The sequence below is a fragment of the Symphodus melops genome, assembly GCF_947650265.1.
Source record: "Symphodus melops genome assembly, chromosome: 13".
In the NCBI taxonomy this organism is placed as follows: domain Eukaryota; kingdom Metazoa; phylum Chordata; class Actinopteri; order Labriformes; family Labridae; genus Symphodus; species Symphodus melops.
This window is the reverse complement of record NC_136703.1, coordinates 7039894-7055038: the sequence shown is the minus strand read 5'-3', so window position 1 is coordinate 7055038 and position 15145 is coordinate 7039894. Positions and strand designations below refer to the sequence as shown.

At 39.3% G+C, this 15145-nt stretch overlaps 1 protein-coding gene across 1 annotated transcript in view; it reads right to left on the bottom strand.

The window, feature by feature from the left end:
- nphp4 (nephronophthisis 4) overlaps positions 1–15145 on the bottom strand; it is a 180980-nt gene that overhangs the window by 83479 nt on the left and 82356 nt on the right. The window contains 2 exon segments of the mRNA XM_079360057.1: positions 2366–2507; positions 3626–3844. Of these exon segments, the coding sequence (XP_079216183.1) occupies positions 2366–2507; positions 3626–3844 (361 nt within the window).

The following is a 15145-nucleotide window of genomic DNA, read 5'->3' as shown; positions in this document are numbered from 1 at the left end:
TCGGGCAATTCTGCGAGGAAGTGAGCACTGATTAAAATATCATTAATAGATTTTGCCAAAGGCCTGCTCAACACACCCATGAAGTAGGCCCTGATCAACGCTATTCTTCTCCTCCAAAATGAGTCAGCAGCATCATTAGTGGGAAAATCAGTAAAAGTACTACCGGGGTCCACTTAAGTTCTCTCTGCTGTCACTGGGATTGAGTGTCTACGTCTCGTGTTTACTACACTTTAAATTAATTCACTGACAGGCACGCAGCAAATCAGCAGTTTGCCTTTCAATAAGAGATGCAGACAGTGGCACATCATTTATCTTTGGCTGTGTGCAGGATGTAGAATATTTAATCAGAACTTTGTTTCAGCGGGGGGGCTTTTTTTTTTAAGCTCGCGTTTTAGGAGTTATTTTCAGAGAGATGTTGTGGAACGGTCATGCTTAATTGGGACCCGTGGAATAAAAAGCCTCTGCAAGCACACACTGATAGCCTCCTTCAAATCTGGAGAAAAATAAAATGAGGACATGGTTCGAGTCTATTTTCTCTCTCCTAATCACTGCACTTAAAGAAGCAAAGAACAGCCAATATGTGTGGCGACACAATTGGCTGATGTATGATACTAAGAAATGCTCTTGAACGCATATTGAAGCTTCTCTGCAACTAATAACATTGTTGAAAACTGTTTGTCACTACCACTGCCCCTCGTGTCATTAAGTTCAGGAGGTTATATTTTAAATTCACAGAGGGCTTGCAGCATTTTGAGATTTAAAGTTGTTAAAAAAAAGGGGGACAGTGAGGACTGTGCGTGGCATTAAAATACAGATTATTTTCTAAACCAATATAATAACATAATATTTACACAAGGGAGAACTGGGGTTGTCTCCCAAAGCTGGATTATGACATCAGCTGGATGAGTAAATGAATGAATAAATAAAAAAGTATTTTAATCCACATTTTTTTCCTCAGACCTCCGTAGCGTAGACAGGATGGTGGCCCTTATTTTATTTTTATTTTTTAATAAATATATACAACAGTAGCATGTGGTTTGTGTGTCAAAGGATTTCAAACGTTCTGCTCTGGAAAGCTCTGGAATGATATTCTCTCTGTGTTTCATTTACTATCAAAAACACAGGGATATCAAGCTTTAAATACTACTAACAATAGAATCTTTATTTTGATTGACAGGCATAAGCATACCTCATAAATTGGGGTAACTCAAGGCTGAAAGTGAGTCTCAATGTTGATATCATTCAGAATAGAGTCAGCCAAATGAAGGATTTAAAGTAAACTGAAATGAAAAAAAATACTTAACGGTTCGAGTTAAAATCAGTGTGTTAGTGTCTTTGTACTAAGAATATTTCTATAGTGACGTATAATGTCCACTACTCTGAAGATAACAAAACTATTAGAGAAAAGTTCAAATTGAGCAACACAGCATTGACAGGAAAATTGGTTAGGTAAGTGTTACAGTTAACAGTGCTAACACCGCCAGCCTTTAGGGTTAAGTCAAAGTCTGTGCTCGATGTTGTCACGCATTCCTCAGGTTTAGCGGCTAAATGATAGCTTAACCTTACATAACCTACAAACATCTTTACCCTTATTTTCTAAATCCAATCCCTGTGATAGGTCATCTGTTTACAAGAGTATTATGGCAGTATGGCAGAATCCACTAACCAGAGCTCGAACCCCCCCTCGTGGCAAACAGCTGCATTACAGCTTAAACACAACGGCGTGTTCAGCATTACAGGCCTAAATTAATAATATATTAGTTTAACTGATGAGTACTTCTGGTGACAACTAGTGAGAGTGACAACGTTTATCATTCAGTTGGCTAATTCTTCTTCTCAATTTGAAATTCAATTCAGGTTTATCGAACTTTAAAGCATACATTAAAGCTAAATGTTCCTATTGCTGATAAGAATTATGATTTTATGTATAATTCATTGACTCAAATAAAAAGCTATTCAAAGAGATGTCATATTCGGTAAAGGCTGTACAAGATCAAAGCCCTGATGAACAGTCACAGTCAAAGACTTCTTTTAACACTTTGGAGTTTAACCATTTATTCCCCTTGGACACTTGTCATGAAGCATGCTAATCTTGCAAGCAGCAGGTGGTGCAACTGCGATATCACAAAAAAGATGGGGGGCTGCATTATGTGCAGATCAAAAGCAATACAAACGTACAGGCTTACACATTGGTTTCTCTACACACTTGAGGGGAACTCACCATACCATGTGCAGGACCAAACTACACACTTTCTGGTCTAATAAACAACAGACAAACTAAAATTGTAGCTTGCTCCTGTTCTTTCATTCCTTTCCAGCCTGTGGATTCTGTCCTTTTAAATTCATTATACATGATGGTATTTACCCTTAGAAGGAGACGTAGGTGACCTTCTCTGACGTGGCACGTCCTCCTGCTTTGACCTCAGAGACACCTTTGGGCTTAATTCTGTCTTCTCCAGACCGGAGGACAGCCGGAACTTTATCGTATCCCTCGTCTCTGAGATCTCCTGGACAAAAGACAGTTTCCAACATTTCATTAAAACGCACAAAGAGAAGGGTTTTTTTTTTTTTTTTCACCTCAGTTGTGCACATCCAAAAAGTACTCCTTTAACGGTTTGCATGATCCGTGTCTGTAACAGAATGAAAAAGTTAAGTACCTGGGTAAGGGAGATGTTCATTTGTATATTGGAATATTTTAAAGACCACAATATTCTAAAGAAAAAAACCCATGGATCTAAAGATGTCCTCAATGTGTTGGTTGCATGTACACCCCTACTTAGCATTGTCTGTTTGTGAGTGGATCACTCATGATATATGTTAACACCAGTCGTAAACAGGGCCTCTCTGTCTCTCTCTCCCCTCTGCATGACATGTAATTATCAGTTGACCCTTTCTGTGACAACAGAACAAACAGGAACACAAGGGAGGGATTAAAAGGAGATTTCCCACTATTGATCGTGGATTAGTAGGTGCTGATATGTTAAACACATGAAAGGCATGGTGCATGGAGGTCACACTGACCTTGACCTGTGACATCCCAAATCTAATCAGTAAATCCTTGATTCCAAGTCTGTCAAATCAAGATCAGTCTCTCCACAAGTTTTTGACACATCATGTTTGTAAGCCTTTCGATTCCATCTGGGTAACACATCTTTATCATTCATCAGAACTTAGTTTGAGGTTGGATCATAATGAGTGTATGAGTCTTTATGGCTAAAGACGTTTTTGAGTGAAACTGGAATGAATAATGAAGATGAAAGAAATTTTTAAAATACCTGAGCTTGGTGCAAATATACAACGAAAATGTGAAAAGTGTAGTCCTTTGATTCCCCTGATAATGTTTCAGTTATGCAGTCAGGAGTGTACTGGAAAATGATGTAGTTTGAGCTTTTATAGATACTGTATGGTGTTTAAGCCCACCGAGATAGACGACATAAGACATTACTTCCTTCATCACAAGATGCAACAAAGAAAATAAGAATGTTTTTGTTTTTTTTTCTCAAGGAAAAGAAAACTTAATGACTTCTTAAAGGTGCTGGGAAAGGCGCTGTGTCTTGACACCTTTCAGTGCACTCTTTACATTTTGTTCCTCTGACAAAGAAGTCCCTCTGTGCTGTTGTGTTACCTGAGCTGTGCCTGCAGCCGAGGATGGCACGGGGCTCTGAGTCTTGGCAGACATCTCTGTGCTGTAGACCATGACTCCGTGAGGGTTTGGCTTTGCACCTCCTTGCAGAACAAGCTGGAGCTCTTCCCCAATCCTGTCAGCTGGCTGCTGAAAGGGGCACCAAACCCCCCAACGCAGACACTGCAGGAAGGCCGCTCGGGAGGTGGAGGTGGTTGACAGCTGAGTGATGGAAACAGTCAGAATAAGAGGATGTGCTGGGAATGGCATGATAATCATTGTTTATATATCGAATAACACACTTTATTAACTTATTCATAACCCCACTGGAAAGAATCTGTCACTGAAGTAGCCTGCAAGTCGGTTTCAAATTATCTGTAACGTGGACACCTATACATTTCATATTCATTTTTATCAAAACAATACATTTTCTATTAGTTACGTGAAAGGTTTGATCATTTTTTGTTTTTATATTGAACTCAAATTAACACCCAGTGATAGAAAAAGGACCTCCACGGTTAGCAGGGTTTTTAAAGTTACATTTAGGTTGTGTGCATGAGGCTGCAGAAAGAACAACACTTTGCATCTTAACATCCTGGCTGCTAATGTTTTCATTGCATTTCATAACCGAGAATACAAGATCATGATTATCCCCCAGGACTGACATGCGTGGGAGCCGGTTTCAAATTGTGTTGGCTTTCTTATGAATCTGATTTGTGAATGCATATAGAAAATGTTTGTTCAACCCATACAACATGCAGCAAGAGCTCTGATTAGGGCCACAGCTATCCCCAATGTATCTAATATGTGACAACTTCTAACTGAAAGTACTCCCTCTACTGTCTGCCCAGTCCATGTTCCCTGCAGGTTGGGGTGGTTGAAGCCATTATCCTGATGTCTTTTAACCGTTCATGCAGGGTGATGTAGAAAGGCTGGATGCTGTATTGTAAGTGTAGTCATCATTCACAAAAGAGTCAACTACAAACTTTCAAAGCAACCTTTCAAGCCAACAGGGAGTCCCTGTTTGGTGAGGAATAGTAGATTTAGTTTTCCTCACCATTTAATAAAATCCCCTTCATATGTACACACGTTAGATGAAGTGCATATTTGAGGCTCTGATAACAGGTGTTCAAAGCACAATGCAGCAGCAGTTTCCGCCTAATGTAAACCTACCACAAACAGTCAATTAGCGTTTAATCCTTTTTGAGGGTTTATTCAGTTGGAGGGAAATTATGCTTCTTTTGTCCTGTGCAAACTGTAAAAAAAATCTGTTGCAGCAATAGACTATTCCGATTATTCACAAAGACTCTTAAAATCATTTTAACCATTTAAAAGAGCTTTATAAAAAGGGGTCACATTTCCTTTAAGCTGGGAGATATTCAAGCGTAGTGGCTCTTCATACTCTCATCGCTGACATTTCCATATGGTCAATACATTGTGTCCCTAAACACTGTGTCATACATTTAGTCCAGGAGAGGCTTTACTGTGTTTGAACATGATTTACAATCAGTCCCATTGCTCCTCCACTTCAGCAAAAAAAAAAAAAAAAAAAAAAAAGAGAGATCATTTTGCTTTAAATCATCCACAGGGGACAGAGAGGTTTTACTGAATCGATTAATAAGCTGGTCAGTCTCAGCCTATGGTAATCCATCATATACAGTGCAAGTAGAGAATACAAAAGGAGGGTGATAGTCCACATTGTTTCAAGACAAACTGGAGCACATAATGGTTCATTCAATGATTTCAATTCCCCCTGAGCAGGATTATTACATGTAATATCATAAGCCAATACTATAGGTCATCATTCATATACATGCAGTCTTTACTCTAAATGTCACCTTGTGTCCACTGGGTGGTATTATGGAAAACAGGAAATGCCTGCAGTGGACTTATCACAGACTATCGAGATGGTCTTTGAGAGGACCAGCTCTTATCAGCAGACAGAGACAATTTGTTTAATGCATTTAACATGATGTTATATGATGTGTGTGTGTGTGTGTGTGTGTGTGTGTGTGTGTGTGTGTGTGTGTGTGTGTGTGTGTGTGTGTGTGTCAGTATCAAAACAGGATCTTACGACTTGGCCAAATCTAAAGGTCAACAACTGGTTCATGGCCTTTTGCCGTCCAAAGTGTTTCTCTTTCAAGTTTCAATCTTTTAACGCTGTTCGAGTCTGACATTAGTAGGAACCTTTTTATTGCATGAAGCAGCACAATATGATCAACACTGTTCTTGAAGGGTTTCTGAGAAAATGATGAAAATATTCAATATTCAGAGATGAACTGTGAACACGTCAACACTCTGGGGTAGTCTTCAGTTTGTATGTACAACAAGACGTGACCTTTAGGTGCAGCATTCTGTGCATGTAGGAGCAGCAAAACTAAAAGCCAAACGGAAAACACACGTCTGATTTAAAACTCTACACTTTGTTACAGCTGTCCACAGAATAACCAATTCTTTTAGCAGACAGAGACAAAGTCTGCACAAGGCTGAATGCTATCAAACATTTCAGGCCAAAAAAAAAAAAAAAACAATGATTCAAAGAAACCTCCACAAGGAGGATACAGCATGAAAACAACATTGTTTTTCTTTATTGATTTATTTATTCTATTTCCTCCTGCAGCCACAGCTCTATATTCCCACAGAGACCAAACAGTTCACAGTGATACACTAGTTCAATGGCAGAGCTTTCATTGTCATTCTCAAGAGAGGAAAAGCCGTGTGGTGTATGACATTGCATGAAATAGCTATCGGGCAAAAAAAAAAACACAACGGTAAAATCATCAGGGTGTCTGAAAAAAAAGTGACACAATATTCACTCTATATATGACCATCAATCATACTTAAGCCCGAAGTCGCTAACCAGATTCTTCTCCTCTGTCGCCCCCCAGTGGTGGAACAAACTATCAACTGCTATTCGCCTGCAGAGTCCCTTTGCATCTTTAAGAAAAAGCTAAAGACCCAGGCCAATTCATGAGCTTGAACTTGAACCTTGAACACTTGATCATATTGATGAAAACGATGATGATGATGGTCGATCTTGTTTGATAATGACAGTGTTTTTATTTACAAGGGTTTTGATATTGTGCACTGCCTGCCAGCTCCTGTGTGTAAACATTTGACTTAACCTGTTTGTTTGTACTTATTAACGTTGTTTTCTCTTTTGTAGATCCTTGCTTGTGTTGAACTTACTCTCTGATGTACGCCGCTTTGTCTAAAAGCATCTGCTAAGTGAACTGTAGAATAGAAGTGTGGGTCTTGAGATAATAAAATAAGCCAAATTCGTACTCACAGGACAACAGTTACATTGCAAACCCCAAAAAACAATAAAAACAACTATTATTGGATCCTACAATCTTTTTTTAACCTTTCACATGTTCATGACATTGGAAGTAGATTAGATTTTTTAAGGGTTTCAAAAAGTTTCACTTTTTGATTTTAGTTGATTTAGAAACATTAATGTCCATGTGTGATTGAGGAGAATCTGGCTCACAGATTTGATGTTGCGTCTGTAAATCATTGAAAGGTCAGCAGACCCTTTAGAGGCTTTTTTAGTGAACACATTTTTTTTTTTTTACGACAAAAATAAAATCCTGATGGTGTAAATTAGCAGTTGCAGGTGTTTGTGAAAGCCTAGATGCCAAATGGACTGCACTTTCACACCACTCTTCTCCTTTAATGGACCAGAGGCTGTACTGCTCTCATTCATCCAATCACACTGTGATTGCAGTGGAGCTGCCTTTCAAGGAGCCGGCGAGCACCTTAAAGAATCCTCCGAGCTTAATGACAGGTTTGAAGCGTTGCAGTCCAGGACAGCCCAATCATTCATATGATTGTTTTCTGATCTGCTCCCTGTGTGTTGAAGGTTTGTTTCATTTAAAGTGATTTAAAATCTATGTTGTGAAGAAAAAGCATGTTGACATTTAACCCATAATTCTGAAGTGAACAGCTGTCTTGTATAAAGTCACATCCTTTGATGACTAACCAGTCCAGCCGGTTCTCCTCCTGAAGAGGTTCGCTGCCTTTGCTCACTCTGTCATGAGAGGTCCTTGTCAGGTAAACAGAAAACATGGATCACTTTTTGGACAAATAACAACATAACAAAACAGTTATTGCTGCCTTTCGGCTTTTGGAAAGGCCATTTTTTTAAATGTCATATTATCATATATTATGCAGAGTAACTTTGCTGTTCAGTTAGCTTGTTGTCAAAGCCCAAAGTCAAGTGTTCGGATAGGTTAATGGAGCTGGCATTTGGAACACTACAACTGTTTGAGCATTTCAACAGGGAATACGATTACTGAAGGTGACAAGATCAAAAACATGTCAGCTAAATCAGAATAAACAAATCTTAACACCTCTCCACACAAACATATTTTGAAACTTGAATGGTTGCCTTTTACAAAGCCAACATTCGGGAATGACTCACAATTTCCTTCCTCCTTAAAGTCTCCAGACTGGCCCAGTCTGTTTGATTTGTGTTACACTTTTAAAGACTACATGCTTTATATACTGTATACAGATTGGTAAGTCATATATGCTACAAGTGCAATATCGCTCTGGCCTATGGTCAAACTTGCACACTAAGCAGAGGGAACCAATCATGACGCTCCTTGTGTGAACTGTTGTTTATGTGAATCTTCAAAGACCCCCCCCCCCCCCTAAACTTCAGACCCCACATGCAGATCAATACTCTATTCCACTAATAAAGGACTTTGTCTCATCCTATAATTTTTTACCCCCAAGTAGCACAGACATTAAAAGCTATTTCTTTGAATTGTAACTCCAGAAATATAGCTACCATAAAACAGATAGCAGACATTTATTCCCCACTGAGGCATTGGCTGTTTCTCCATCTAATGGGGTTGAATTAATATGATTCTTAATGTGAAACATTCAGTCAAACAAGTCTACTTTCAAAGCACATCATTTGTAGGAAGATCCAACTGTAGAGAGATCATTTAATGGGGAGTATCTAGTAAAAATACAGTAGTCAGGCAATTTATCCAATGTGTCACTTTTTTTTTTTTTTCCAAGCACTCACTGACGCTAGCATGTCTGTACTCCCACAGAACATGAGGACAAGAGCAAGAAGAGTGTCTCGAACACGCTCCCTGCTCACTGCTTGTATAATTCAATGAATATATTGGGTTTCAGGGACCGCTTTGGAACAGCGATGCTGGCTGAGCTATGAGCGAAAAAGGGAGACAAAGGACCAATCAGAGGCCTCTTCTGCAGGGACGCCTATAGCCTGAGAAAAAAAAAAAAAAAAAAAGCTTTTATCTGTTCAACTGCGACGCTTATCACAGACTTTCAGTCGTCCAATCATAGCAAAGAGAGAATAACTCTGTTCAAAATTGCTCTGAGTAACTGCAAGTGGGTATACAAAGGAATTAAAAAACAAGAGGCAAACTGCCTCTGAGAATTAACATGTTCCACAAAAAGTCTATCAAAGAGAAGTGAAGTCAACAACCATGACAGGGATCAAACAAGAAATAATTTACTTTGTGAGGGATGAAGACAAATGTATCCTAAGAACACACCGATGGCACCAAAGAATGTAAATCACAATGAAAGAATTCCTTTTTGACATGCAAAGCTACAAGCGACATAAGTCCCCATCATGTTTGCATTGGAGAGTTTTTTTTAAAGCACTTTGAAATAGTGTGATCTACATATAAACTGCATGAAGAGCTGACAGCCTGGGCTGGCAAACAATAGGACAAAAAGAATCTCAAAGAGACTGCAGTCGCGCTCGGAGTAAACAAACACAGACAATAGTTTCCTGAGCAAGGCAGAAAATACACATTATGAGTAATCCTTTTACAAAAACACTCCAGAGCGTTCCGAGGCATACATGAGCTTAAGAACAATATGCAGTTTGGTGATTATATGACGGCTGAATCAATGTGACGTCAACCTGGGGACGGAGGCACTTTAATGGCATTGTGGTATGGACAAAGTGCTCGACGAGGTAGTTAGCTAATGTATGCATGTGATGAAGGCCTCCAGTGAGTAGAGCGATGCCCAGTGGGTCAGAGACATCGACTCATTCTTCGCACCGCAGTAACTCAGTGAGTCTTCATCAATTGCAAAGCCTGCTGGTGACACAGAGGAGACATCAAATCAATTACATTTTACCTCAGTGGAAACAAAGTCTGCCTCCTTGCACTTGCACTGTTTTAGGCAGGAAACATTTCAATTAATCAGAGAATTTGCCATTTGAATTAAAAGCTGCTTTTAAAGTTGTTTTCTATGTGGCACTTACTGCGTCAGACAAGCCAGAATGATCAATAGTCAATTTCCCCAAAGTGATTACACTGCTGATTTGAGTGTTAAAGGACATATATAAAACAGGAGTTATCACCGTTCGCCCAAAGTGAACCAAAGATAGTGAATTTGTGGGGGGAAACAAGAAACAGCACCCTACGGCAAAAACAAAGGAAGCAGCTAACTTTTTCCATAAATTCGCATTGAAAACAATAACAGGCGATGTCACCGCACACATAATTGCTTCAACTGGTAAAGTCTTTTTCTAAGGGAAGAATCCATCAACCGTGTTTGGAAGTGTAAAATATAATGCTACAAAAAAGCAGCATCTCCAAAAAAAAACAAAAAAACAATCCTTTTACAAACCCAGTGGAGGTAAGGGCGTCTATGTCTGTAACCTGGAGCAAGAAAGGTAATCATCCATTTCATTGGCGGGGACACATGGGGAGGTATAAAAATAAGGAAATATCAGAAGGATACACATTGAGTTTTGCTGAATGAAAACAGCTGAGAGCGTGTTTTGCAGCAGATGAGAAGAACAGGAAGCAAAGACAATCAGTCAAATTTGACAATTACTAAAACTGCTGTTCTTAAATAGAACATTTTCCAAAATATTAATGTGTGTGTATCGCACAGAGAAAAGCAAGTCAAAGAAACATGATTTCAGAGAGGCTGAGAGAAAAAATGACAAATCATTCGCTATCTTCTGCTCTTCCAACGTACAGCATAAATGAATCCTTAATTAGAGAGATGTGAGCATTGATGGGAGACAGAGTCTGACAGTTATTACTATTACCTCAGTCTGTTGGGCTGCTCAAGTCATTATTTCAGCCAAGACCCTGTGACAGGCAGCGGCCCATAGCTCCAGCTACTTATTCTCTGCAATAAGATGCCCTGAAGAAAGTGAGGGGAACATGCACCCAAGATCATTAACTTAAGAGCACTAAACCACTCACACTTTCATCCATCTGCAAAAAAAAAAGTCGTCCAAATTAACCCAGCCGCTTTCTGTGCTCTATTAAACTCACCAAAGCCAAAAAGGGCTCGGAAAGAATTGTGCTCAGCCTCAGATCTAGCTTCCCTTGGTGGCAAAACTTGAAGATGTTCATGAATTTCATGTTCCCAGCTCAGACCAATTTACTTTGAATATGCACATTTTTTATCAGCGGTTGTTGCTCTCCCTCGAAAAATCCTGAGAACTAGTGATAGATTTTTTTTTGGTCACTTTTAGGAAAGTAACGGCCCCAACAAGGATCAGATAATTACTCTGGGTCGAGGTTTTTTTAGCTGAGCTAGAAGAATGGTATCACGGATGTTGGTGTTTTAGGTCAGCATATCTGTCTTTTTTAAGATTTGAAAAGCTCAATAAAGAAGGAAAACATTTCAAAGAAATGTCGCTTCATCTTTATTACTTCAAAGAGCAATGATGTTGGCTACGACGAGTGTCGCTATTGTTTTTGTCATTAAAAAAGCTGTTCAATAAACCTCAGCTGCTTTCCACACAAAATCTGAGAGTATCAGCAGGAATTCAACCAACAATAGATTAATAGCAATAGAATTGTGAATCAGCTAATAGCAGTCAGTGAGTTGGTGAGTTTACTATAAATTGCTGCAACAGCGAGCATCAGATGTGTTGAACTTTGGGGAGCTTCTTTGATAGTTGCTTCCAGGTCTTTCTGAGCTTCAGTGTCTTTGTTTGTTACTGTCACAGAGAACACACAGAATGTAAAGCATATATGAACGATAAAGGGCCCTCGTACTTCCTACTAGAAGTGCTTATTATTATTATACTGTATATTATATACTTATTACTAGGTATGCTAGAAATGATAAAACAACAACACTGATGTTATTGCTGCAGCTCAAGGTTCACAATCATATGCAGGATTGGATGGAACTCTTCCCCATGATAACTAAGGTAATTGAGGAGGTGCTTGTTCAGGGTGTTTCTAAATATCTGAAACTCTGTTCTATGTCAGAGAAAAACTCATCACAATAAATCCCTTTGTGAGAGCGGATTGGCCAAATGAAGGTTCACAGCAAAGGACGGCAGGGGGATTAACTGTAATTGGTGATCTAGGGACTCTAGAAAGTGGCCATAAACAGCGACATATCCCAAAATCTCCCCTCAGATGGTATAGATCTCAGCAAACAGCATTTAATAAGCATTGGTTTTGAGCAGTTTAATGGGCTGGGGTGCCAATAAACTCCTCATTTTACTCTTCTCCCAAGATTGGTTTTGCAGTTTATCCCAACCTATGTTACGTAACGAAAAAACTAAAAGATCCAATCATTCTCAACTCTTTTAAGATCGCTGAAGTGATTATAAGTAATTCCAAAGATGCAGCGTTATGGTTTCAAAATGATGAAGACAGTTGGAGTCTAATTAGGTGAAAGATAAGGTTTAGTCACTTCAGGAGGATTTTTTTTTTCATTCAGGGCTTATGATTATTTTTCCATAAATGATGTAAAGATTTAAGGCGTCGTATAATCTCGCATTATCTGGTAAAATAATGCGTACAGCTTCCAAAAATGACCGTCCTTAATCTGGGCCCTGAATTGTTCAAACATCTGGCTGCTACGTTCAAATATCAGTCAGCAATCTCCAAATCATATAGTCAGCTTTCACAGAGAGCAGCGATGTAATCAATAAGCACAGATGAAAATGGCCTGATAGTTATTTGTTATCTTTGACGCGTCACTCGTTTGTTTCGTCAAACATCAAAGCCCAGAGTTTTGAACACTGCAGTCATGAATCATATCTCAACAGGGAGTCTGACTTGATATTTTGCAGATATGCGAGAAGTAGAAAATAAGATGAAAGATGAGAGTCTGTGGGAAAGTAAGTGCAGGTTCTTCTGAATAAATATATAAAAGAATACACAAATGGGATATTAAAGGTCCAAACCTAATGTTCAGGTATATTGCTTCGTGATTTGAAATGAAACCTTTTAAATTACACAATTTTCCTTGGATGGAGTGGATGCTGGAGGGCAGAAAGGACTGCTGCGTTACCAACAGGCAAATGACAAAGCTGTAATGACTTGAGGCACCATCAGGAGAACAAATACACAATGTTTAAGTTGAAAGCCGCTGTTCGGTCTCTAACGGTAAGGCATTACTGATATGATGGAGCCACAGAGCTCCGTTTTTTACTTTACTTTAAAAAAATAATGGATTTTGTAAGTACATTACAAACTGTTGACAGCTAGAAATATTTGTTTTACTGCTTTAAATGTCTCTGAAATGCCTCTTCATACAACTGCTGCATTAAATCATTCAAGTCTGGGCTGAAACTCTTCTTAATAAGAAGCTGGGCCTCGGTCTGAGGTGGCCATCCACATGGCAACCATTAGATGTGCAAACATCATCTCCACTGAATCCGTGGCTGCCAGGGCCACGCATCCGTCTGGAGAAGGATAGCACTGCTGGCAGGCACTGACAGGGTAAGACTCACTGTGGGCCTGTCGCAGGGGGGAGATTGATGCACTTCTCAGAGGGGGGAGGGATGACATTCATTTTAATTAGGCGGGTGAAATAATGTCACTGCGGCACATAGCCTCCCATGCCATGTCCTAAACTTCTCCTCTCGTTGTGAGAAAGGAAAGCAGACCTCGAGGGAGGAATGACCTCCACAATAGGCCACAAATCAGCGAAATATATCACATCAAAATCCCAATGACATTACTATGCTTAAGATGTTTGATTAACATTTAATTAACATTTGTATGACATTTCAGATCAAAACCAAACAAAACTGAGACCGATTTCTTTCAGGATGGGTTCTACACCAGAGGGGGAACGTAGCATGACATGGAAAGGAAGTAGTCAAGGAAACAAAGACTCGGGGAGGTGGTTATGGGTTCAGTGTTTTGTTTTTTGTTTTTTTCAAAAGAGGCCATTTTAATGAGTATGTGATTAGGGAGAGCATCACGAGACGCTTTTCATTCAGCAAACATCATTAAAGCCTGCAGGAGCCTGCCATAACATTGGAAGTGCACACACAAACAGCCACAAACGGCACACAACAACACACAGGCACTTAAGGGAAGTCACAGGAAAAACACACAATCTATACAGCATGTACCTGTCGGTGAGCCAATTAAAATCCAAACAAGAGTCTCAGTGGCACAGAGGAGAAGCTGTACACCAACACCTTTAATAAACCCAGCCGCTAGCCATGTCACTGCTTTCAGCTCCACACTGTTTATTTCTCTTCCCCTGGCAATGACATCTGAGACAGAGCAAGGAATAAATAGATAATTAAGAGTGTGGTATTTGTTACATATCCCTCCACTAATGGAAAGCTTATCTAACACCAACAAAATGCATGCTCGTGTGATTGTAGCTCACAGTTACTAAGCTGCCGGTTAAGAGTCAACAATGAGACCGCAGCACATTTCACAAACATCCAGGAGTGGAGTGTGTACTAACTGTGCTCACTGCTTTGAGTCTTAACTATTCTGTGTCCACAAGCACTGATTCCAATCACGGTCAACGAAGGCCTTTCACTGGCAAGGGGCGGGACTTTAATCACTTTTTTATTTTCAAGAATAACTTGGCTTTTGACGATTATGAAAACATAGATAGTCGAGATTAAACAATTTCATTACTGTATTCTGCTCTTTTTACTACACTGTTTTAAATCCATTGAACTCAGTTATTTGAACAAGAATCAGATCACCCAGTAGCCCAAACTCAGGCTGCATTCATATGGAATCAAGAGCATGGTAGACCGCAGCAGACTGACACCTTCTACAGTGATTAATAAGGTGATGGATGAGAACATTTTTATTGATCTCAGACTGAGATCTCACTTGTTATGAAGATATGGGACTAAATATCAATAGTGTTATGTAACTATAATATCATACCGAACCCACAAGTCCCTCCTACCTCTTCTTCCATGAAATCATATTATCATATCTACCAGAAGTTATGTAGAAAGATAGATGGAACCTACTTACATATAACACTAACATGTTCAACTCTATGTGATTGTGTTTTACTCAATGTACACAGAACATGTGTTACAGCTGCAGCTCTGTTTCTGGCTCCTCAACTATTTTGAATTGGAATTTATTTATTGGTAAATATTGTTTATTTCTTTGGTTGTCCTTTTTCCTAGCTGTTGTATCATTGTTAATGTATCTGTTCCGGGATGGATACACATTTTGTGGTATCGCTGAGGCAGCATATTGAAATTTGTATTCAAAAAAGAAAATGGTGCTCTCATTTTCCTGCCAGTTTGACTCTCTG